We start from the raw sequence: 26,399 nt of genomic DNA, 5'->3' as shown, positions 1-26,399 counted from the left end.
GAATAGGTATCTTGAATAGGTATTGTGAATAGGTTATTTTGAATAGGTAACTTGAATAGGTATCGTGCATAGGTATCATGAATAGGTATCTTGAATAGGTATCGTGAATAGGTATCGTGAATAGGTATCGTGAATAGGTACCGTGAATAGGTATCTTGAATAGGTATTTTGAATAGGTATCTTGAATAGGTATTGTGAATAGGTTATTTTGAATAGGTATCTTGAATAGGTATCTTGAATAGGTATCGTGAATAGGTATCTTGAATAGGTATCGTGAATAGGTATTGTGAATAGGTATCGTGAATAGGTATCTTGAATACGTATCGTGAATAGGTATCTTGAATACGTATCGTGAATAGGTATCTTGAATAGGTTTCTTGAATAGGTATATTGAATTGATATCTTGAATAGGTATCGTGAATAGGTATCTTGAATAGGTATCGTGAATAGGTATCTTGAATACGTATCGTGAATAGGTTATTTTGAATAGGTAACTTGAATAGGTATCGTGCATAGGTATCGTGAATAGGTATCTTGAATAGGTATCGTGAATAGGTATCGTGAATAGGTATCGTGAATAGGTATTTTGAATAGGTATCTTGAATAGGTATCGTGAATAGGTATCTTGAATAGGTATTGTGAATAGGTTATTTTGAATAGGTAACTTGAATAGGTATCGTGCATAGGTATCGTGAATAGGTATCTTGAATAGGTATCGTGAATAGGTATCGTGAATAGGTATCGTGAATAGGTATTTTGAATAGGTATCTTGAATAGGTATTTTGAATAGGTATCTTGAATAGGTATTGTGAATAGGTTATTTTGAATAGGTATCTTGAATAGGTATCTTGAATAGGTATCGTGAATAGGTATCGTGAATAGGTATTGTGAATAGGTTATTTTGAATAGGTATCTTGAATAGGTATCTTGAGAGAGTTAAAAAATAAATACAAAATAATCAATAATATTACAAATAATAACACAAGGAATAAATACACAATGAGTAACAATAACTCAGCTATATACTGTACACTGGGTACCAGTACCGAGTCAATGTGCAGAGGTACGAGTTCACTGCGATAGATATGTACATATAGGTAGGGATAAAGTGACGAGGCAACATGATAGATAGTAAACAGTAGCAGCAGCGAATGTGATCGCGCAAAAGGTGTAACAACTCCACATCCATTTACACCAGGGGCCTCAAACTAGAGGCCTGCATGCTGTGTGCAAAACATCCCTCACATCCATTTACACCAGGGGCCTCAAACTAGAGGCCTGCAGGCTGTGTGCAAAACATCCCTCACATCCATTTACACCAGGGGCCTCAAACTAGAGGCCTGCAGGCTGTGTGCAAAACATCCCTCACATCCATTTACACCAGGGGCCTCAAACTAGAGGCCTGCAGGCTGTGTGCAACACATCCCTCACATCCATTTACACCAGGGGCCTCAAACTAGAGGCCTGCAGGCTGTGTGCAACACATCCCTCACATCCATTTACACCAGGGGCCTCAAACTAGAGGCCTGCAGGCTGTGTGCAACACATCCCGTTTCCCAGCATGCCTCTCTGTAAAACCCAGTGTAACCAGTGTCAGTAACTGAATCCAGTGTGGATAATAATTATGTCTGTCCTTTCCTCTGCAGACATTAAGACAGAGGATGGCCTTAGCCTCTCTCCAGGACAGAACAGCCTCCTGAACTACTCAAACTACAGCAGCACTCCCCCCAGCCAGGCTCTCTATGGCTACTCTACACACGGTCAGTCACTCTCTCTTTCTCTACACACACACACACACACACACACACACACACACACACACACACACACACACACACACACACACACACACACACACACACACAGACACACACAGACACACACAGACACACACAGACACACATACACAAACAGACAGACACACATACATACACGCACACACACACACAGACACACACACACACGTACACACACACACACACACACACACACACACACACACACACACACACACACACACACACACACACACACACACACACACACAGACAGACAGACAGACAGACAGACAGACAGACAGACAGACAGACAGACAGACAGACAGACACACACACACACACACACACACACACACACACACACACACACACACACACACACACACACACACACACACAGACACACACACATACACGCACACAGACAGACAGACAGACAGACAGACAGACAGACAGACAGACAGACAGACAGACACACACACACACACACACACACACACACACACACACACACGTACACACACACACGTACACACACACACGTACACACACACACACACACACACACACACACACACACACACACACACACACACACACACACACACACACACACACACACACACACACACACACACACACACACACACACACACACACACACACACACACACACACACACACAGACAGACAGACAGACACACACACACACACAAACACACACAGACACACACACACACACATACACAGGCACACAAAACAGACACACACACAAATACCCACACAGTCAGTCCTCCCACTCCCTCTAATCTCTCCACCTCTCTCTGGTCCTTTCTCTCTGATCTCTCCTCCTCTTCTCTCTGTATTTATTTCTCTCTGATCTCTCCTCCTCTTCTCTCTGTATTTATTTCTCTCTGATCTCTCCTCCTCCTCTTCTCTCTGTATTTATTTCTCTCTGATCTCTCCTCCTTTTCTCTCTCTCTTTATTTCTCTCTGATCTCTCCTCCTCTTCTCTCTCTCTATTTCTCTGATCTCTCCTCCTCCTCCTCTCTCTCTCTATTTCTCTCTGATCTCTCCTCCTCTCTCTCTCTATTTCTCTCTAATCTCTCCTCCTCTTCTCTCTGTATTTATTTCTCTCTGATCTCTCCTCCTCTTCTCTCTGTATTTATTTCTCTCTGATCTCTCCTCCTCTCTCTCTCTATTTCTCTCTGATCTCTCCTCCTCTCTCTCTCTATTTCTCTCTGATCTCTCCTCCTCTCTCTCTCTATTTCTCTCTGATCTCTCCTCCTCTCTCTCTCTCTATTTCTCGCTGATCTCTCCTCCTCTCTCTCTCTATTTCTCTCTGATCTCTCCTCCTCTTCTCTCTGTATTTATTTCTCTCTGATCTCTCCTCCTCCTCTCTCTGTATTTATTTCTCTCTGATCTCTCTTCCTCCTCTCTCTGTCATTATTTCTCTCTGATCTCTCTCTCTCTCTCTCTCCCCCTCTCTCTCTCTCTCTCTCTCTCGCTCTCTCTCTCTCTCTCCCTCTCTCTGATCTCTCTCTCTGATCTCTCTCCCTCTCTCTCTCTCTGATATCTCTCTCTCTCTCTGATCTCTCTCTCCCTCTCTCTCTCTCTGATCTCTCTCGCTCTCTCTTTCTCTCTCTCTCTCTCTCTCTCTCTCTCTCTCTCTCTCTGCCTCTCTCACTTGCTGAGATATATCCTATTTTTTCCAGTCCATATACCTTCGCTCCCTCTCTTTCTTTCTCTCTCTGATCTCTCCATTACTACGGGCCAGTGAGTGAGGTCCTGGCGTTTCCAGGTGGGTGTCCGTAGCAGTGCCGTCTGTCCTCCTCCACACCTGTTCTCGATTAGCTGCGGTCTGGGTGCATGGCGTCAGCCCCCTTCCTCCCACCACACCCACAACACACAGCCCGGGCTCAGACCAGCATGTGGGTGTGTGTGTGAGGGGGTGACGGTGAGGGGGCATGTGGGTGTTTAAGAGAGAGAGAGAAAGAGTAAAAGAAAGTGTGTGTGTGTACGTGCATCCATGTGTGCGTGTGTATGCTTGTGTGTGTGTCTGCACACGTGCGTGGGTGCGTACATGTGTCTATGTGTGTGTCTGTGCTCTACACATTCCCCAGTTATTTGGCGCCCAGAGCATGCTTGGCTCAGTGGGACTTGATGGATTTCAAAGCAGCATGAAATTGACCCTGCTCCGTCAGAGGCTAGAGGTTAAGGTGCATGTTGTGAGCCTAATGGAAGAACTGCATGGACCCACTGACAGGGGAATGCAAGGCCACTGTAGTATGCACCGTAGCAAAACCTTTTGCAATGAAAAACAAAAATGAGCGTTTCTTATTGGGCGAGTTGAACAGAAGAGGATTCTAGAATCCACATTGATACATCATCAAAGAGGGTCGTGTTTGTCTTGGTCTGTAATTTGTAGTTTAAGCTTGGAATAAATGGTGGTCTGTTCCAGCTTCAGCCGGCTACCGCTGCCTTCAGAAAGCAAGACTGAAACACTGGTATTCCAGCTATCTGAAATCATGACAGCTGATTAATACATGGGGAAACTCTGTGTTAAGTCATTTGTTTTAATACAGGTAAACAAAATCTTGAGTGACTTGAAACAAGCTTCCATGGCAACTCCATGTACAAGACCACTAGACCTCTCCTCCCACACACACACACACACACACTACACACTACACACTACACTACAGAGGAGAAACCAAATCAGAACCAGAAAGTCCACTATTTATTTGGAAAGCTTCTGGTTTGTGTTGTTGTTGCTTTGAAGACTATGTTGTGTGGTCCTAGATGACTCCCGGGTGGTTCTGGGTAGTCATTCATCTATCATTGAGTCTTGGGGTGGGTGGGTGGGTGGATGGATGGATGGATGGATGGATGGATGGATGGATGGATGGAGGGGTAACAAACAAGTGTGGCCAGGGAAAAGAGCCCAGAGGAAGGCATTCCTTCAGCAGAGTTGATAACACTGATGGATTAGCTAGGTAGCGCACCAGGGCTCCCCCACCTGCATTGTTGTTGTTGGGACTCATCAATCAATACTCCCTGAGGACTGGCTTGTCACTGGAGGGGTTGAGGCAAGTCAATGTTTTAAAGCCAGTCGTGAAGCTACTTCAGTGATAAGTGTTAAGTTGATTACATTACGATACAGGTGTAGGATCTTAATTTGCTCACTCTGTTGTTGTTGAGAATTTTCCTGCGCCTCAGGAAATGAAGATGAGCTTCATGATATACATAAATTCACTGAAAACATGCACTAAAACATGGTTATATTAACAGTATAGCACATGTAGGCTCATTTTGGCCAGCTAATAGCCTAACCACCGATCAAGCAACATTATGGACTAAATGTTCAAAATCTGTTGCTGCAGGATAATTTTTCTATGACAATACTTGTCAAATTAATATCCAATATCTCTATATTTTAGGCCAACTAGGGTTCAAAAGTCCAGTAACTTTCCTCAAATTCTCATGTTTTTCAGAAATGATGGTCGGAGGCTTTCAGATTTTTCCGCTTATTCCCTTCTTATTCCGTGAATCTTCCAACCAGGATTTCTGGGGAAAAATTCTAGGGCCAATGTTGTCTCACAGTATAAGTCTACATAGTTAGAAATTCTATTGTATTGTCCCATAATGAGTGGCAATTGACTGATATAGTTGAATGATAGGTCTGCTATTTCTGGTCTGCTATTTCTGGTCTGCTATTTCTGGTCTGCTATTTCTGGTCTGCTATTTCTGGTCTGCTATTTCTTGCATTGTTGAATTCTCCTGCTTTGTTTCCATTCATTATAAACATCTCTTTCAAGGGATAAAATAACAATAAACATATTTTTCCATTGCAGCTTTCAGTAGACGTCCAACATCTGTCAATGTGAGTCTGTTTTTAACGTTGGTTTAATGTTGTTTTCCAGGTAGCAGTATTTCATCTGGGATTTTCCAGGGAGCCAACCCCATCACAAGCTCAACTCCCTTCAACACCACACAACAGGTCAGTACCAGATGTAATACGCAAGACATTACAAACAAAACCAGCTTTCTCTTGCAGTACACAAAGTATCCAAATAGCTGGGATGGTATGAAATGAGTTTGGAGTTCTGCAACCTACAATTGTATGTGTCACACATTTTCAAGCTTTCTGCAATAATGTCCTTCATGAGGACATTGAACAAAAACAAAAAAAAATGATAAAAGTATTGACTGAATAATCCAGTCTGATTTCAAATAAATAAAATAAAATGTTATTTGTCACATGCGCCCAATACAACAAGAGTATACTTTAATGTGAAATGCTTACTTACGAGCCCTTTCCCAACAATGCAGTTAAAAAGTAAGAAAATTAACAATTAGATCAAAATAAACTAGTAACACAATAAATAACAATGAGGCTTTATACAGGCTACATACAAGGAGTACTGAGTCAGTGTACTGGGATGTGAGGTAGTTGGGGGGATTGAATGAGGTAATATGTACATGTACAGTTGAAGTCGAAAGTTTACATACACCTAAGCCAAATACATTTAAACTCAGTTTTCAACCATTCCTGACATTTATTCCTAGTAAAAATTCCCTGTCTTAGGTCAGTTAGGATCACCACTTTATTTTAAGAATGTGAAATGTCAGAATAATAGTAGAGAGAATGATTTATTTCAGCTTTTATTTCTTTCATCACATTCCCAGTGGGTCAGAAGTTTACATACACTCAATTAGTATTTGGTAGCATTGCCTTTAAATTGTTTAACCTCTCTGGGATCGTTCGGGACGCTAGCGTCCCACCTCGCCAACAGCCAGTGAAATTGCAGGGCGCCAAATTCAAAACAACAGAAATCTCATAATTAAAATTCCTCAAACATACAAGTATCTTATACCATTTTAAAGGTAATCTTGTTGTTAATCCCACAACAGTGTCCGATTTCAAAAAGGCTTTACAGAGAAAGCACCACAAACGATTATGTTAGGTCACCGCCAAATCACAGAAAAACACAGCCATTTTTCCAGCCAAAGAGTGGAGTCACAAAAAGCAGAAATATAGATAAAATTAATCACTAACCTTTGATGATCTTCATCAGATGACACTCATAGGACTTCATGTTACACAATACATATATGTTTTGTTCGATAAAGTTCATATTTATATCCAAAAACCTCCGTTTACATTGGCACCATGTTCAGAAATGCCTCCAAAACATCCGGAGAAATTGTAGAGCCACGTCAAATAACATAAATACTCATCATAAACTTTGATGAAAGATACATGTTTTACATAGAATTAAAGATACACTTGTTCTTAATGCAACCGTTGTGTCAGATTTCAAAAAAGCTTTACGGCAAAAGCACATTATTCAATAATCTGAGTACAGAGTTCAGCCACAAAAGCAAGCCATACAGTTACCCACCAAAATTGTGGAGTCAACAAAAGTCAGAAATAGCATTATAAATCTTCACTTACCTTTGCTGATCTTCGTCGGAATGCACTCCCAGGACTCCCACTTCCACAAGAAATGTTTGTTTTGTTCGATTACGTCCATATTTATGTCCAAATACCTCTGTTTTGTTTGCGCATTTAGTTCACTATTCCAAAGGCACAATGCGTGAGCGCAAAATCCAGACGAAAAGTCAAAAGAGTTCCATTACAGTTTGTAGAAACATGTCAAAAGATGTTTACAATCAATCCTTAGGGTCATTTTATAATAAATCTTCAATAATATTCCAACCGGACAATAGCGTATTCATTACAGAGGAAAAAGAAGGAACGGCGCACCCGCGTGACCGCGCAGTAAACAACTCATTGGCCACAGCTTAGTCCACTTGTTGAAACAGCTCTCATTCGACCTCCTTTCACAATAGAAGCCTCAAACAACTTTCTAAAGACTGTTGACATCTGCTGGAAGCCCTGGGAAGTGCAACTGGCCCCATAGACACAGCATATTGGATAGGCAATCACTTAAATGAAACTACAAACTTCAGATTTCCCACTTCCTGGTTGGATTTGTCTCAGCCATATGAGTTCTGTTATACTCACAGACATTATTTTAACAGTTTTGGAAACTTTAGAGTGTTTTCTATCCAAATCTACTACTTATATGCATATCATAGCTTCTGGGCCTGGATAACAAGCAGTTTACTCTGGGTACCTTATTCATCCAAGCTACTCAATACTGCCCTCCTTTCCCAAAGAAGTTAACTTGGGTCAAACATTTTGGGTAGCCTTCCACAAGCTTCCCACAATAAGTTGGGTGAATTTTGGCCCATTCCTCCTGACAGAGCTGGTGTAACTGAGTCAGGTTTGTAGGCCTCCTTGTTCGCATACGCTTTTTCAGTTCTGCCCACAATTTTTCTATAGGATTGAGGTCAGGGCTTTGTGACGGCCACTCAAATACCTTGACTTTGTTGTCCTTAAGCCATTTTGCCAAAACTTTGGAAGTATGCTTGAGGTCATTGTCCATTTGGAAGACCCATTTTACGACCAAGCTTTTACTTCCTGACTGATTTCTTGAGATGTTGCTTCAATATAGCCACATAATTTCCCCTAACATCTATTTTGTGAAGTGCACCAGTCCCTCCTGCACCAAAGCACCCCCACAACATGATGCTGCCACCCCCGTGCTTCACGGTTGGGATGGTGTTCTTCGGCTTGCAAGCCTTCCCCTTTTTCCTCCAAACATAACGATGGTCATTATGGCCAAACAGTTCTATTTTTGTTTCATCAGACCAGAAAACATTTCTCCAAAAAGTACGAACTTTGTCCCCATGTGCAGCTGCAAACCGTAGTCTGGCTTTTTTTATGGCGGTTTTGGAGCAGTGGCTTCTTCCTTGCTGAGCGGCCTTTCAGGTTATATCAATATAGGACACGTTTTACTGTGGATATAGATACTTTTGTACCTGTTTCCTCCAGCATCTTCACAAGGTCCTTTGCTGTTGTTCTGGGATTGATTTGCACTTTTCGCACCAAATTACATTCATCTCCGGGAGACGGAACGCGTCTCCTTCCTGAGCGGTATGACGGCTGAGCGGTCCCATGGTGTTTATACTTGCGTACTATTGTTTGTACAGATGAACATGGTACCTTCAGGCGTTTGGAAATTGCTCCCAAGGATAAACCAGACTTGTGGAGGTCTACAATTTCTTTTCTGAGGTCTTTGCTGATTTCTTTTGATTTTCCCACGATGTCAAGTGAAGAGGCACTGAGTTTGAAGGTAGGCCTTGAAATACATCCACAGGTACACCTCCAATTGACTCAAATGATGTCAATTAGCCTATCAGAATCTTCTAAAGCCATGACATCATTTTCTGGAATTTTCCAAGCTGTTTAAAGGCACAGTCAACTTAGTGTATGTAAACTTCTGACCCACTGGAATTGTGATACATTGAATTATAAGTAAAATAATCTGTCTGTAAACAATTGTTGGGCAAATTACTTGTATCATGCACAAAGTAGATGTCCTAACCGACTTGCCGAAACTATAGTTTGTTAACAAGACATTTGTGGAGTGGTTGAAAAACGAGTTTTAATGACTCCAACCTAAGTGTATGTAAACTTCCGACTTCAACTGTAGGTAGGGGAGAAAAGCAGAAAGGTAGAAGCTGTTCAGGAGCCTTTGAACTGTGATGCTCAATATGTGATCATTTGTAATATTCTGTGTATTTTCCTCTCACGTGTTTAATAGTGATCTTGTTCCCTCTGTCAGGACTTCTCAGGGTACTCCAGCTACAGCCAAAGCCAGTACTCACCGTACTACAACACACACTACAATAGCCCGTACCTCAGCCCTAGTGCCATCACCACGTCCATACCTTATCAGCATCCAGAACACCCCGCTGTGGTGCCCAATCACAGCCCAGAGTCCCAAACAGGTACAGACGGTTGCTCCTCTTTCCCTTTGTTGGAAAATGACTTATCATCCTCTTAACATTGTATTATTGTCCTCTTAACATTGTATTATTGTCCTCTTAACATTGTATTATTGTCCTCTTAACATTGTATTATTGTCCTCTTAACATTGCATTATTGTCCTCTTAACATTGTATTATTGTCCTCTTAACATTGTATTATTGTCCTCTTAACATTGTATTATTGTCCTCTTAACATTGTATTTATCTTAGTGTTGTGTTGTTTGGTGTTTTAGACATTTTCATTGATGTGATGTGTGTGTGTGTGTGTGTGTGTGTGTGTGTGTGTGTGTGTGTGTGTGTGTGTGTGTGTGTGTGTGTGTGTGTGTGTGTGTGTGTGTGTGTGTGTGTGTGTGTGTGTGTGTGTGTGTGTGTGTGTGTGTGTCTGTGTGTCTGTGCGTCTGTGCGTCTGTGTGTGTGTATGCGTGCGCCTGTGTGTGTGTGTGTGTGTGTGTGTGTGTGTGTGTGTGCCAGGAGAGTACCATCCCCCCCCTAGCCCCCCCACCCCAGGGAAAGAGCCGGAGGCGGTGCCAGCCAGACGGAGCTCAGACGGGAAACTGAGGGGCAGGAAAAGAGTCAGTGACCCACAGCCCCCCCTGGACTCAGATATAGAGGTAATGTTACAGCCCCCCCTGGACTCAGATATAGAGGTAATGTTACAGCCCCCTGGACTCAGATATAGAGGTAATGTTACAGCCCCCCCTAGACTCAGATATAGAGGTAATGTTACAGCCCCCCCTGGACTCAGATATAGAGGTAATGTTACACTCCATGGACTCAGATATAGAGGTAATGTTACAGCCCCCCCTGGACTCAGATATAGAGGTAATGTTACAGCCCCCTGGACTCAGATATAGAGGTAATGTTACAGCCCCCCCTGGACTCAGATATAGAGGTAATGTTACAGCCCCCCCCTGGACTCAGATATAGAGGTAATGTTACAGCCCATGGACTCAGATATAGAGGTAATATTACAGCCCCCCCTGGACTCAGATATAGAGGTAATGTTACAGCCCCCCCTAGACTCAGATATAGAGGTAATGTTACAGCCCCCTGGACTCAGATATAGAGGTAATGTTACAGCCCCCTGGACTCAGATATAGAGGTAATGTTACAGCCCCCTGGACTCAGATATAGAGGTAATGTTACAGCCCCCTGGACTCAGATATAGAGGTAATGTTACACTCCATGGAAGTCCCACACACACACAACATTAAGGCCAAAGTTTGTTGACATTTGGACAGATGGACTACAGTAGAGTAATACTTTCACAACTGCACTGAGATCGTCAGTACATTTATCATTTATGCTATCAGTTTTACAAACATTTTCTTCTGATTAATCAGGCTGTATGTTTAACCCTCATTGTCATTTTCTTCCCAGTGTAGATATGATGTTAATATTCAGCAAATTGTCTATTGTATTATTTTATTATTGTATTATTTTATTATTGTATTATTGTATTATTTTCCAGCGTGTGTTTGTGTGGGACCTAGACGAGACCATCATCATTTTCCACTCTTTGCTCACAGGGAGCTTCTCCACCCGATTTTGCAAGGTACAAAACAGTCAACATACATTCATTTGACATGGTGAATATTCTCTACGTATCACTTTTAGGATGAAATAACCCTAAAAGTATTTGCTGGGTTATTGAACTAATCCTTTATGAGATGAACTATGCACTATCAGTTTGAGGTGAATCCTAACTTCCAGTGAAATGTTGTCTTAGTCACACATTGAGGTCAATGGGACTAAGCGGAAATTTTGCTCACGTGGAAGTTAGGATTCATTTGTTGAAACGTAACTCTTTTAGTAGTGTTTTTGTCCTTTGCTCTCTCCTTGACTTTTCACACGCTTGGTGTTTTCCTGCTCTACCCTCTTGTCTCTTTATATAACCCAGTGGACTTGTTTGGCCAACCCACGTCCCACTGTTTGATTGACAGCTGATTCACCTTTACATAATAGACAGGCAGCTGATGATGGGAACAATAGTCATGTTTCTTTTTTTTGGCCGTGACTGTGTTTTGAATTCTCACTGTCCCTCTGCGGTTTGCCGTGATGTAAACAAGGAGCCAGGGAGTGATTCGTGATAGGAAAAGAGAGGAGTGAGAGGAGGAGAGAGGAGAGAGAGGAGGAGAGAGAAGAGGAGTGAGAGGTGGAGAGAATAGTGAGAGGTGGAGAGAATAGTGAGAGGTGGAGAGAATAGTGAGAGGTGGAGAGAATAGTGAGAGGCGGAGAGAATAGTGAGAGGCTGAGAGAATAGTGAGAGGTGGAGAGAATAGTGAGAGGTGGAGAGAATAGTGAGAGGTGGAGAGAATAGTGAGAGGTGGAGAGAATAGTGAGAGGTGGAGAGAATAGTGAGAGGTGGAGAGAATAGTGAGAGGTGGAGAGAATAGTGAGAGGTGGAGAGAATAGTGAGAAGAGAAGAGAGAGAGTAGTGAGAGGAGAAGAGAGAGAGGAGGAGAGGATAAGAGATTAGTGAGAGGAGGAGAGAGATGAGAAGAGAAGAGAGGTGGAGAGAAAGGAGGAGAGGAGAAGAGAGTAGTGAGAGGATGAGAGAGAGGAGGAGAGAGGAGGAAAGGAAGAGAGAGAGAAGAGGAGAAGAGAGGAGGAGAGAGAGGAGAAGAGAGTATTGAGAGGAAGAGAGAGAGAAGAGGAGAAGAGAGGAGGAGAGAGAGGAGGAGAGAATAGTGAGAGGTGGAGAGAATAGTGAGAGGCGGAGAGAATAGTGAGAGGTGGAGAGAATAGTGAGAGGTGGAGAGAATAGTGAGAGGTGGAGAGAATAGTGAGAGGTGGAGAGAATAGTGAGAGGTGGAGAGAATAGTGAGAAGAGAAGAGAGAGAGTAGTGAGAGGAGAAGAGAGAGAGGAGGAGAGGATAAGAGATTAGTGAGAGGAGGAGAGAGAGGAGAAGAGAAGAGAGGTGGAGAGAAAGGAGGAGAGGAGAAGAGAGTAGTGAGAGGAGGAGAGAGTAGCGAGAGGAGAAGCGAGAGAGGAGGAGAGGAGGAAAGAGAGGAGAGAGTAGTGAGAGGAGGAGAGGAGAAGAGAGGAGGAGAGGAGAGAGTAGTGTGAGGAGGAGAGAGGAGAGAGTTGTAAAAGGAGGAGAGAGAGGAGGAGAGAGGAGGAAAGGAAGAGAGAGAGAAGAGGAGAAGAGAGGAGGAGAGAATAGTGAGAGGTGGAGAGAATAGTGAGAGGTGGAGAGAATAGTGAGAGGCTGAGAGAATAGTGAGAGGTGGAGAGAATAGTGAGAGGTGGAGAGAATAGTGAGAGGTGGAGAGAATAGTGAGAGGTGGAGAGAATAGTGAGAGGTGGAGAGAATAGTGAGAGGTGGAGAGAATAGTGAGAGGTGGAGAGAATAGTGAGATGTGGAGAGAATAGTGAGAGGTGTAGAGAATAGTGAGAAGAGAAGAGAGAGAGTAGTGAGAGGAGAAGAGAGAGGAGGAGAGGAGAATAGAGTATTGAGAGGAAGAGAGAGAGAAGAAGAGAAGAGAGGAGGAGAGGAGAATAGATTAGTGAGAGGAGGAGAGAGAGGAGAAGAGAAGAGAGGTGGAGAGAAAGGAGGAGAGGAGAAGAGAGTAGTGAGAGGAGGAGAGAGTAGCGAGAGGAGGAGAGGAGGAAAGAGAGGAGAGAGTAGTGAAAGGAGGAGAGAGAGGAGGAGAGAGGAGGAAAGGAAGAGAGAGAGAAGAGGAGGAGAGAGGAGGAGAGAGAGGAGAAGAGAGTATTGAGAGGAAGAGAGAGAGAAGAGGAGAAGAGAGGAGAGAGAGGAGGAGAGGAGAATATATTAGTGAGAGGAGGAGAGAGAGTAAAAGAGAAGAGAGGCGGAGAGAAAGGAGGAGAGGAGAAGAGAGTAGTGAGAGGAGAAGAGAGGAGAGGAGAAGAGAGGCGGAGAGAAAGGAGGAGAGGAGGAGAGAGTTGTGAGGAGAAGAGAGTAGAGAGAGGAGGAGAGAGAGGGGAGAGAGTAGTGAGAGGAGGAAAGGAAGAGAGAGGAGGAGAGTGGAGAGAGTAGTGAGAGGAGGAAGAGGAGGAAAGGAAGAGAGAGAGGATGAGAGTGGAGAGAGATGAGGAGAGAGGAGGAAAGGAAGAGAGAGAGTGGAGAGAGAGAGATGAGGAAAGGAAGAGGGGGATGAGAGAGTAGTGAGAGGAGGAGAGAGTAGCGAGAGGAGGAGAGAGGAGGAAAGGAGGAGGAGAGTGGAGAGAGAGATGAGGAAAGGAAGAGAGGGATGAGAGAGTAGAGAGAGGAGGAGAGAGTATAAGACCTAAGCACATCACCATTTTTGCACGACCTTGTTTCTTTTTCTTTGTATCGTCGGGGGGGAAGGAGAGGGTGGAAGGTTTGACGTTCGACTGATGTGCCAAATTCCTGATTCCACCCAGCAGCTTCCCAGCTGAAACGGCGAACAATCCGACATGCTCTGACATCAAAACTCAGACATGTAAGATAGGGAAAGAAAGTTGTTTGGGAGGAAGGGGGTGGAGGGGGAACATTTCTCAAATCTCCAAAAAGATTTCGACCAAAGTCGAGAGTGCATAGGCCTAGTGGGATTATGTACAAACCAGGAATTGGTTTTCAATTATGTAGGAGCGGGTTTGAAACGTCTTTCTCACAATAATGCTCACTGTCAGACAACGACCAATGTTTACGTTAGCTCAGGTTTCCCTCTCTTATAGAAAAAGGACCCCAATTCATCTTCCAAATGTAATGGCGTGTCTAGTCCAGACGGACTATAAATCATTCCCCATGACAGTCATTGTGGTATGACCAAACTCATTGAGGTAAACAAGTGTTTGGCCTGTGTTAAGGCAAGCAAGGCACGCTTGGACCCAGAAAGATGTGGAAAACAAATGGTCGCGCTGAAAGAATGTTTTCACTGCCTTTGAAAAGCCGAGGAGAACTCTAGAGCACATTAAGATTTTATTCTCTACGTTAGTGATCAGACGGCATCTCATTTATCATACGTCGGCTACGGAGCCTGCGCCCTACTCTTTCTCTCTCTGTCTTAGTGTATGAATTTCCTCTCTGCACGAAGACAAAAGTCCCCAAACGGGGGGGTGGGATGTTTTTCTCCTTTCTGATGTGTTCTTGTTCTCTGTGAATTCCTGCCTGTGATTAGCAGGAAGAGTAAACTGGAGCTCTTTTATTTTTCATTGCTACCTCCCTCCGCATTCAAGAAGTATTCAAGAAGCCTTATGCTTAGCAGAGAGGGTGATTACGGATAATTACTCCATTTGAATGAAACACCTCCTCCGTCTCCTTCACCTTCCCTCAGTCTCCTCCCATCCCTCTCTTTCTGCCCCCTCGCCTCCTCATTCACAATTGGAGGTGGGAAGAAGGCTGTCATCTTTCCAAACCATAATCTGACACTCACCTTTGGCTGACGCCTCAGTCCTCCATTTCTGACACACTGCCAAGCTGTTGACGCACCGCCACAGTGCCAGTACAGCACACAGCAAGCTGCCCTGCCGGTGCCCAGACACTCCCCACAACAACACTGCACCGGAATGTTTTCTTGCAAACTGCTTCTCTGTTTCTTCTACGGAAGATATATAATAATTTAGTAAAGCACCTCTTCTTCATTCCTGAATTCTGTGTATGTGTGACAGAGAGAGAGAGAGAGGTAAGGGTGCAGTTTGGTGGAAAGAATGATTGACAGAAATGTAATCAGATTTCCTGCTCAGGAGATAGAACCTGTCCTGTCAATCAGAGAGAAGGACTGCCAGTGTCTAGAAGGTTGTTTGGACATAGGGAGAAAATAATGACTGTCAGATAGGCAGACTAAACACTGGCATAATTACATACCAAAGCTATTATGGCACCTCTGTTAGCTCTATTGATCTGAATGTCTATTCCCTCGGCGTGGATATAGAGTCAGGTTTGTTTGAAGCTTGGTTGTGTCCTGTTGATTTGATGGTGTATCGTGCAGAATATCAACAGCTCATTATGTTGAAGCCTTAACTAACATCTCTGTTTCGCTGACAACATTCATATATATTCATACAATATACACTGAGTATACAAAACATTAGGAACACCTTCCCATGACATAGGACTGACCAGGTGAATCCAGCAACTCAATAATATGAAGGTGCTCCTAATGTTTTGTATACTCAGTGTATATACCACTATGCAAACCATCCTACCTGTGTTAAGCCTAAGAACACAGACATGTATTTTTTCCTGAGATGAACAATGACCTGGAAGTACAAGAGTCCTCTTAAACACGTGTAAACAAGTGGTCCATGAAGCAGGAAACCTAACTTCCACTTCAGTCAAATGTTCACCTACAGTAGTTATGCATTGATGTCAATGGGAGACAAAGGGCTCTAGTCAATCAAATCAAGTTGATTTGTCACGTGCGCCGGATACAACAGGTGTAGACCTTACAGTGAAATGCTTACTTACAGGCCCTAATCAACAGTGCAATTTTTAAGTAAAACTAGGTATTAGGTGAACAATAGATAAGTAAAGAAATAAAAACAACAGTAAAAAGACAGTGAAAAATAACAGTAGCAAGGCTATATACAGGTGGTATCGGTACAGAGTCAATGTGCGGGGGCACCAGTTAGTCGGGCTAATTGAGGTAATATGTACATGTAGGTATAGTTAAAGTGACTATGCATAGATGATAAACAGAGAGTAGCAGCAGCGTAAAAGAACACAATGCAAATAGTCCGGGTAGCCGGCAATGTTCCCACGTTAGCAGAGACTGCATTCACAGTAAACACTGTAGATGTCGGCTCAATAGGAAATGACCTTTACATTTGTGCAGTCCAGATTGAATAGAGCCCTGAGTGAAAACGAAGTGTGGAAGTAGAGTTATGACAGTACATCCTGGTACATACAGCTGTATTAACCTTGTCTATGTGTGTCCTGTCAGGACTCATCCAAGGCGGTGTCGCTGGGCCTGTGGATGGAAGAGATGATCTTTAACCTGGCCGACTCACGACTATTCTTCAATGACCTGGAGGTGAGATTCATTTACCTAATGAATGACATTATCCATCATCCATACTCTTGCTTATTAGACATCATCCATCATACATATTATTGCTTATTAGATCCATCCCCCATACCTCCATCGTCCCACCTCCATCCCTCATCCCCCATCCCTCCATCCCTCCATCCACCATCCCTCCATCCCTCGATCCCTCCATCCCCATCCCGCGTCCCTCATCCCCCATCTCTCCATTCTCCATGCCTCATCCCCCATCCTCCATCTCTCCATCCCTCATCCCCCATCCCTCATCCTCCATGCCTCATCCCCATCCCTCCATCCCCATCCCTCCACCCTCCCACCTCCATCCTCATCCCCCATCCCCCAATCTCTCCATCCTCCAACCCCCATCCCTCCATCTCTCCGTCCTCATCCCCCATCCTCATCCCCCCATTCCCCATACTCCCACAAACTCAAGGCTGCAGTTAGAGCTCAGTTTTTCCTGGTCAGGTCATACGGTCTGGAAAAGATGCCTGGCCCTAACTATAAGCAGTATGATATGTTTTATATAGACAATGATAGACAGCTCAGTTCTAGAGGGATTTTCTTATATTTCAAGTATATGTCAAGGTTCAGTGACATCTCTCATGTCAATATTGCATCATATTCAAAAAATATTCCCTTTCACATTATTAGGGATATTCCGTCATTTACTCAGTGCTTAATTTGAGCCAGATCCTGCCAGAACAGGATCCAGCACCTCTCAATGCTTGACTGTTTTGATCTGGAACCCATTTACCAGGTTCCGGTACCTCTCGTGGCGTGAACAATTATTTTCACTGTTTGCAATATGAAAATTACAATAAAATCTGAGTTAATTCAAGTTTCCTCCTCTTTAATTCTTTTACACTCTAAAAAACATAATGTTATGTGAAAACATGCCTGATATTGTAAGAATTGATTGGTGTTGGGCCGGCCCGGGTTTATGGTTTGTGCTACATTGTAGCCGATATAGACGGGCGGCAGGTAGCCTGACAAGGTAAAAATCTGTCGTTCTGCCCCTGAACAAGACATTTATCCCACTGTTCCCTGGTAGGCTGTCATTGTAAATAAGAATTTGTTCTTAACTGACTTGCCTGGTTAAATATAAAATAGACCAACGTGTAGACATTGCCGTGGTGAGAGAAGCACGCCTTTGCCAGCAGCATACCACCCTGCATACCACTGTTGGCTTGCTTCTGAAGCTAAGCAGGGTCGGTCCTGGTCAGTCCCTGGATGGGAGACCAGATGCTGCTGGACGTGGTGTTGGAGGGCCAGTAGGAGGCACACTTTCCTCTGGTCTAAAAAAATATCCCAATGCCCCAGGGCAGTGATTGGGGACACTGCCCTGTGTAGGGTGCCGTCTTTCGGATGGGACGTTAAACGGGTGTCCTGACTCTCTGAGGTTATTAAAGATCCCATGGCACTTATCGTAAGAGTAGGGGTGTTAACCCCGGTGTCCTGGCTAAATTCCCAATCTGGCCCTCAAACCATCATGGTCACCTAATAATCCCCAGTTTATAATTGGCTCATTCATCCCCCTCCTCTCCCCTGTAACTATTCCCCAGGTCGTTGCTGCAAATGAGAACGTGTTCTCAGTCAACTTACCTGGTAAAATAACAGTAAAATAAATAAATAAAAATCTCTACTAGAACGAGACTCACATTTTCTGATCTCTCTCTCTCTGCTCTGATAAACGTGAGCCTGCGACTGTCATCTCTCCAGCGTTGCACTTCATCATGTATTTCCTTATAGAATCAGAGTTGTAGGAAGGGTGTTGGAGGTGGAGCAGCACCCCTGATAAATTGAAATGTATTTGCCAAAGTTCTAGAATTACTGCTGTCTTTGAGGAAAGACATGAAGTCATTCAGAAGACTACACCAGGAGTAGGTCTAGAGGCCACAGAGGATCCATAGCTTCTGTCACAAGGTAGGCCTACAAATAGACCTGTTATCAACTACCAAATAGGCCTGTTATCAACTACCAAATAGACCTGTTATCAACTACCAAATAGACCTGTTATCAACTACCAAATAGACCTGTTATCAACTACCAAATAGGCCTGTTATCAACTACCAAATAGACCTGTTATCAACTACCAAATAGACCTGTTATCAACTACCAAATAGGCCTGTTATCAACTACCAAATAGGCCTGTTATCAACTACCAAATAGGCCTGTTATCAACTACCAAATAGGCCTGTTATCAACTACCAAATAGGCCTATGTTATCAACTACCAAATAGGCCTGTTATCAACTACCAAATAGGCCTGTTATCAACTACCAAATAGGCCTGTTATCAACTACCAAATAGGCCTGTTATCAAATACCAAATAGGCCTGTTATCAACTACCAAATAGGCCTGTGTTATCAACTACCAAATAGACCTGTTATCAACTACCAAATAGGCCTGTTATCAACTACCAAATAGGCCTGTTATCAACTACCAAATAGGCCTGTTATCAACTACCAAATAGGCCTGTGTTATCAACTACCAAATAGGCCTGTTATCAACTACCAAATAGGCCTGTTATCAACTACCAAATAGGCCTGTGTTATCAACTACCAAATAGACCTGTTATCAACTACCAAATAGGCCTGTTATCAACTACCAAATAGGCCTGTTATCAACTACCAAATAGGCCTGTTATCAACTACCAAATAGGCCTGTGTTATCAACTACCAAATAGACCTGTTATCAACTACCAAATAGGCCTGTTATCAACTACCAAATAGGCCTGTGTTATCAACTACCAAATAGACCTGTTATCAACTACCAAATAGGCCTGTGTTATCAACTACCAAATAGGCCTGTTATCAACTACCAAATAGGCCTGTTATCAACTACCAAATAGGCCTGTTATCAACTACCAAATAGGCCTGTTATCAACTACCAAATAGACCTGTTATCAACTACCAAATAGACCTGTTATCAACTACCAAATAGGCCTATGTTATCAACTACCAAATAGGCCTGTTATCAACTACCAAATAGGCCTGTTATCCACTACCAAATAGGCCTATGTTATCAACTACCAAATAGGCCTGTTATCAACTACCAAATAGGCCTGTGTTATCAACTACCAAATAGGCCTGTTATCAACTACCAAATAGGCCTGTGTTATCAACTACCAAATAGGCCTGTTATCAACTACCAAATAGGCCTGTTATCAACTACCAAATAGGCCTGTGTTATCAACTACCAAATAGGCTTGTTATCCACTACCAAATAGACCTGTTATCCACTACCAAATAGGCCTGTTATCAACTACCAAATAGGCCTGTTATCAACTACCAAATAGGCCTGTTATCCACTACCAAATAGGCCTGTTATCCACTACCAAATAGACCTGTTATCCACTACCAAATAGACCTGTTATCCACTACCAAATAGGCCTGTTATCAACTACCAAATAGGCCTATGTTATCAACTACCAAATAGGCCTGTTATCAACTACCAAATAGGCCTGTTATCAACTACCAAATAGGCCTGTGTTATCAACTACCAAATAGGCCTGTTATCAACTACCAAATAGGCCTGTTATCAACTACCAAATAGGCCTGTTATCAACTACCAAATAGGCCTGTTATCAACTACCAAATAGGCCTGTTATCAACTACCAAATAGGCCTATGTTATCAACTATCAAATAGGCCTATGTTATCAACTACCAAATAGGCCTGTTATCAACTACCAAATAGGCCTATTGAACGAGCAGCATTGTTTGACAAAGTAAAAGAAGACAGAGATAGGCGTTTGGCACGAGATCATCGGCCTTCTCTGGTGAGTGAGCTGCACATCATTGGGTGAGTCAGTGAAACTGGACAGCATTTTTAGGACTATCCTCCTCATATTGTACAATATGTGTCTCCACACACCTAGGCTACTGATGGATTTAAGACAAGTTTGTTTTTATTGATCTCAGATTCTCAGTTTGTAAAATTTGTGAGATATTTGTGAGATATTAAAAAAGATTCTGCTAAAGACAGCAGTCATCTAAAATGATGTGGAATTGCATGAAATGCGTTCATTAAAGGCTTCAAATGGTTTTCCTCATGTGTGTGCACCTTCTGCAAGTGCCTCTACTCTACTGCTCATTGCCAGCACGCAAAAGTGAGGTAAATGCATGCAAGGCTTTATTAAAAAGTAAAAAAATAAATAATTGATATACATTCCTGTACCTCAAAGGCCCCCAGGTCACCGCCCTCTCAGCTCACTTTTTGTTCCCGGCACCTCCCTATTTACAAATTAACCACTGGAATATATTGTATTTGAGTGAATTTGGGATAGGGTTAAACTTATGTATTTTTACCAGCATGAACGACATGTAAGCTTTTCTCTGTGCATTCCACTGCCTTGTTCTGACAAAGACGAGGATTCAATTGGGCTTGTGGGGAGATGGAACACTGTGAGTTGTTAATTGTAGGTGTGTGTCTGTCTCTGAAAGGAACATTTGTTGTGGGGAGAAGGAACACCTGAGGGGAGGAAGGCTGACAAAGCCGTTCTCAAACCCCTCTTTTAAAGTTCCTTCTTTTTGCCCGCCTCTGTAGTTCCTCATGCATACAGTTCGCCTATACTGGCGGCCATCTTTGTTAGTCGTGTGCTGTGGTTGATTTATGGAGGAATCTTTCTACAGGTTTGGAAGCTGCTAATAGAGAGATAATAGATACCACAGGCTGGGTAAGCTGTAGGCAATGAAGAGATAAGAGCTCTACCGCAGTTACATTGCTTCTTGATGAAACAGAAGAAAATAGTCGTTAATTTAACTAGCTCCTGTGAGAAGTCAGAAACATGTAATATTTCTAATTTTGCACAGATAGCTCTGTCTATGTTCATCATCGAAACCCAGCCCTACATAGCCAGATAGGTACTTCTCCGTCCACGCCCATTCATGTCGTTAAATCAATTTAGCTTGGGAGGTGTTGAGATGTACTGGGGTCTAGAGCTGCCTCATAAAACCCTAGCTTAGCCTGTTGTGGGTCGTGTTAACGATTCCGTCTGTGTCTGGGGGAGCTGGGTCGCAGCATTGGAGGAGCGTTACGGCAGTATTGGGGAAGGAGTGAGGCTGAGATGTAAGAGCGTGGTGAGGTAGCGTCTTCCTGTGTCTCAGGCAGGTTGAAAGGCGATAGCGCGGCCTGTCAGTCCGGTGTAGCCGTGTGGGAGAAGAGGTAGGAGTCAGTAGTTACTGAAGTAGGAGTCAGGGAATTAAAGAAGGGAAGAGACGAGAATAGCAGATCTGAAGTGGAGATTGAAAGGGATTTGGTGGAGAGGTGGGAGGACAGTGTGTGTATTGTAGTGGAGCACCGTCGGAAAGTCGTTTTTAAGAATTGTCTGAGGAAGAAACGTAGCTGTTTTTCCACAGTAGTTTGTACCTTGTAACAGCTTGTAGCAACTTCCACACATCAACAATCCAGAAATCCATTTACATCCAGTATATGTACTACTATATACAGTATTAATATTGTATACTACAGTATATTTAATACTACAAAAATCCTGTATTTAATGGACATAGATCTGAAGTTCTTTGGCAGTTGGTAAAAGAGGTTGATATGGTGTAAATCTTAGTGGGGTTTATTAGTGGAGTATTGTGGTGTCAGGTGGAGTTGGTACGCTGCCATACTGGCGCCTGAATGTCTCAGCAGCTTATTTCCGCCTCCCTGTTGTCTTTTGTTTTCTTCTTTTTTTTGTTCTATCGCTCCCTGAGGCTCCCTTAAGAAGAAACCTGCCCATGCACAGCTTTGAAACGGATCTCCTTCTCTAACATATCCACTATCTTTCCCTCTCCTATCCCAGGAATGTGACCAAGTTCATATTGATGACGTGGCGTCAGACGACAATGGGCAGGACCTGAGGTACTGTACAGCTTTTCATCTTGAATTTAACTCGCCCCACACTTAAACCAGCACTGAGTGGGTTTACAAAAGGATCAGTGGGGGCATATTGAAAATATGTCCTGCTCTCTTTCTCGAAAACAAGCCCCCCCCCCCCCCTCTCTCTCTCCTCCTCCTCTCTCCCTCTGGCAATACAATATATCAGCGTTAACAATATCCTCATTCTTCAACGTCTAATCAAAATAACACTCTGTCTCCCTCATTCCAGAAATGTTACTACATAAATTGATGAAGAATTTTGGGATAAGTTTCAAATGAATATTTGAGAAAGTGCAAGATGTTTCTCAAATGCCTAACAGTATGTGCATTCCTTCCCCCATTTTTGAGTGCTTTCAGGCATGTTACTCTTTTCAATATGTATTAACCTAACTGGATGTGCATACTACACGTTCTCCCACTTACATAATATTTTACAAACATCTAATATTGATCTGTTGTGTATTGTGTAAAATCCAGACTTGTTTTATCCTTGCATGGTCTCACCCCTCACTCTCTTTATTATAGGATTGTAGATGTAAAGAATAACATGTCTGTTCCCGTCCAGGTTCCCACTAGAAAAAGGTTTTGCATAATGCATTCCTCTATTATTCTTTACACTAGCTACTTCAGTAATTATATTATACTCCTCCATGTATCTACAGGCACTGGTCAAGTCCCTCTGAGACAGCCACCAAATATCAACCAGAGTTGTACATTGATCTGACCATAGCTCAGGGCCATGCTTCTCTTTAATGCTCTTTAATGCTCTCTTTTTGTTGTTTTCTTGCAGCACGTATAATTTTGGCACGGACGGGTTCCAGAGCCCTGCGGGGGCCGGTACTCTGTGCCTGGGCTCAGGTGTCCACGGTGGGGCTGACTGGATGAGGAAACTGGCCTTTCGCTACCGGAGGGTGAAGGAGATCTACAACACCTTTAAGAACAACGTGGGAGGTGGGTTCTGCGTGTGTGTGTGTGTGTGTGTGTGTGTGTGTGTGTGTGTGTGTGTGTGTGTGTGTGTGTGTGTGTGTGTGTGTGTGTGTGTGTGTGTGTGTGTGTGTGTGTGTGTGTGTGTGTGTGTGTCTGTGTCTGTGTCTGTGTGATCTTCTCTGGTGGTCAGCTGATATAAAAATCACAATGTAAGTTGAATTTGTTCATGCTGTATAACCATGATCATAATGAATAATTGTGATTGTGTCAGGTTTGCTGGGCAGTCCCAAGCGGGAGGAGTGGCTGCAGCTGCGGAGGGAGATGGAGGTTCTAACAGATCTGTGGCTGACCCAGGCTCTCAAGGCCTTGGCCCTCATAAACTCCAGGTTAGGACACCCCCCTTCTCAACTTCCCTAGAAACTCTATTGTTTTAAGGTGGAGATATGATTATTCTGTTGTAGTCAGGCACAATGCTCTTGGGCGGTCTTCAATCAACAAGATAATTGGAAAAAACAAGCTTATTTTATTTCATAATGTACACCGTTTAAAATGGCCAAACTCCATTCACAACAGTATTCAGTTGGTAAGAGACAGACATTCAGTCAATACTAGGAATAGATTGTCCACCATCTATGTGTTATCTGGCAGGCAAGAGAAATAGGCAACATAACATTTAGATTCAGAGCAATAAAGAAATTGAATAATTTCTCTGAGCAAACCAGAAACCTTTCAATATATAAATTCAAACAATTCTTTACAACCACTTAAATATAATGAATGTGAAGGTTTTGCAGGACTGTGGGAGATGATGGAACCAATAAAATAGTTCAGAGTGTCAGAGTATTTATCTGGTAAATATGGCAGTGTATTATGTCTGTTTGTAACAGTGTGTTATATGTGAAAATGTGATTGCATTATAAATGGTATTTTAATGTTTAAGAACTCTTGGAAGATTATTCCAAATGAGGACTAAAATAGATCCTAATCAAATCAAATGTCAGCTGTCAGAGCAGCTTACCGATCTGTAAATAGCCCTTCCAACCAACTACCTACCTCATCCCCATATTTGTTTTTATTTTTCTGCTCTTTTGCACACCAGTATTTCTACTTGCACATCCTCGTCTGCACATATATCACTCCAGTGTAAATTGCTAAATTGTAATTACTTCGCCACTATTGGCCTAATTATTTCCTTAGCTCCTTACTTCATTTGCACACACTGTATACATATTCTTCTATTGTGTTATTGACTGTAAGTTAGTTTATCCCATGTGTAACTCTGTGTTGTTGTTTTTGTCGCACTGCTTTGCTTTATCTTTGCCAGGTTGCAGTTGTAAATGAGAATTTGTTCTCAACTGGCCTACATGGTTAAATAAAGGTGAAATAAAATAATCCAGAAAATAGGAAACAATGTAAACAGTAGGTTCACTCAGAATAATATAGTTGGGTACAAATTATAAATGGATGGTACTCCAAATGTATTAAAGGGATACTGCGATATTCTGTTATTCTACTTGCTCAGAGTCAGATTGTCACGTGTGCTCCCTCTCCGACCTCTAGGTCACCAGGCTGCACGTTATGGTGCACACCTGTCACCATCGTTACACACACCTGCGTGTCGTCAGACTCACCTGGACTCCATCACTTCCCTGATTACCTTCCCTATATATGTCACTCCCTTTGGTTCCTTCCCCAGGCGTCATTGTTTCTGTTTCATGTCTGTGTGTTGTTTGAGGATCTTGTTTTATATTATGTTCTGTTTATTTTATTAAAACACTCACTCGCTGAACTTGCTTCCCGACTCTCAGCGCACATCGTTACACAGATGATCTCGTGGATACCATTTTTATCTCTCTGCGTGCAGTTTGAAGGAAGTTGGAGTTAGTTTCGTGAGCCATTGCTAACTAGCGTTAGTGCAATGACTGAACATGTACAGGTACGCTAGCATGACATATTGATATCATGTGTTGACATTTCTCTGTTTTCAGACCAAACTGTGTGAATGTGCTGGTGACTACCACCCAGCTGATCCCAGCCCTGTCCAAGATCCTGCTCTACGGACTGGGCTCAGCCTTCCCTATAGAGAATATCTACAGTGCCACCAAGACAGGTGAGGCAGCGTGTCGCACTCGATATGGCATAGATTATCAGTTGTTAGAGTTAAAAAGAGAAACTGATCGTCTCAGGGAAGAAACGCAGTTGGGTTGATTGACAGTTGGGTTGATTGACAGTTGGGTTGATTTGTTTTCACACCGTCGTTGAAAAAACTTTGTTGTGTATAACAATTTGTATACAAGCCTGTTTACTACCTACCAGCTGGCATTGTGCAATCTGTTTACTTTCTTGACATTTTTACCAAAATTGTTATTTTAATTTGTTTACACTTACGTTTAGCACTTTATATGAATGTAAGGTTTATTTTGAATTGTACACATTTGCAGCTAAAAGCTGAATTGCAGCATACGTAGTCCTACCAAAGTAAAAAAAAATAATCATGTTTTTTAAAGTTCCTAGTGTTTGAGAAGTAGTATACAACATTGCAGTTAAACAGTTTCACAAACAGTTTCTTAATTAACACTTCATTTTGTAACAATCTGAACACACTTATTTGTTACTTTCAATCATATCAACACTTACCTATTCTCCAGGGAAGGAGAGTTGCTTTGAGCGTGTGGCTCAGAGGTTTGGTCGGCGAGCGGTGTACGTGGTAATAGGGGATGGAGTGGAGGAGGAGTCTGTAGCCAAGAAGGTGAGACACATGTAACCAGGAAAAGGGGTGGGTGGGTGCATAATATATTTCCCTCTGCCTTGTTTTTCATGCTAGTGCAAAGACGTCATATCAAATCTAATATCCCCCCACACATATTATTTCAAACATTTGCTTATTTGAAAAACCAAAATAATGTTTCTATCCTAAAGCATGGAATTGTGTTTGGTATTAGTTTGACC

At 42.8% G+C, this 26,399-nt stretch overlaps 1 protein-coding gene across 1 annotated transcript in view; it reads left to right on the top strand.

The window, feature by feature from the left end:
- LOC139536290 (eyes absent homolog 2-like) overlaps positions 1-26,399 on the top strand; it is a gene marked incomplete in the record, with an annotated part of 49,126 nt that overhangs the window by 20,532 nt on the left and 2,195 nt on the right. The window contains 11 exon segments of the mRNA XM_071336699.1: positions 1,647-1,760; positions 5,702-5,778; positions 9,476-9,641; positions 10,152-10,291; positions 11,152-11,235; positions 16,554-16,643; positions 22,447-22,505; positions 23,314-23,474; positions 23,722-23,836; positions 25,439-25,560; positions 26,099-26,199. Coding sequence (XP_071192800.1) covers positions 1,647-1,760; positions 5,702-5,778; positions 9,476-9,641; positions 10,152-10,291; positions 11,152-11,235; positions 16,554-16,643; positions 22,447-22,505; positions 23,314-23,474; positions 23,722-23,836; positions 25,439-25,560; positions 26,099-26,199 — 1,229 coding nt within the window.

Source organism: Salvelinus alpinus, chromosome 12 (genome assembly GCF_045679555.1).
Source record: "Salvelinus alpinus chromosome 12, SLU_Salpinus.1, whole genome shotgun sequence".
NCBI classification, from domain to species: domain Eukaryota; kingdom Metazoa; phylum Chordata; class Actinopteri; order Salmoniformes; family Salmonidae; genus Salvelinus; species Salvelinus alpinus.
The sequence above is the reverse complement of the archived record's forward strand: the minus strand, read 5'-3'. Positions and strand labels throughout refer to the sequence as shown.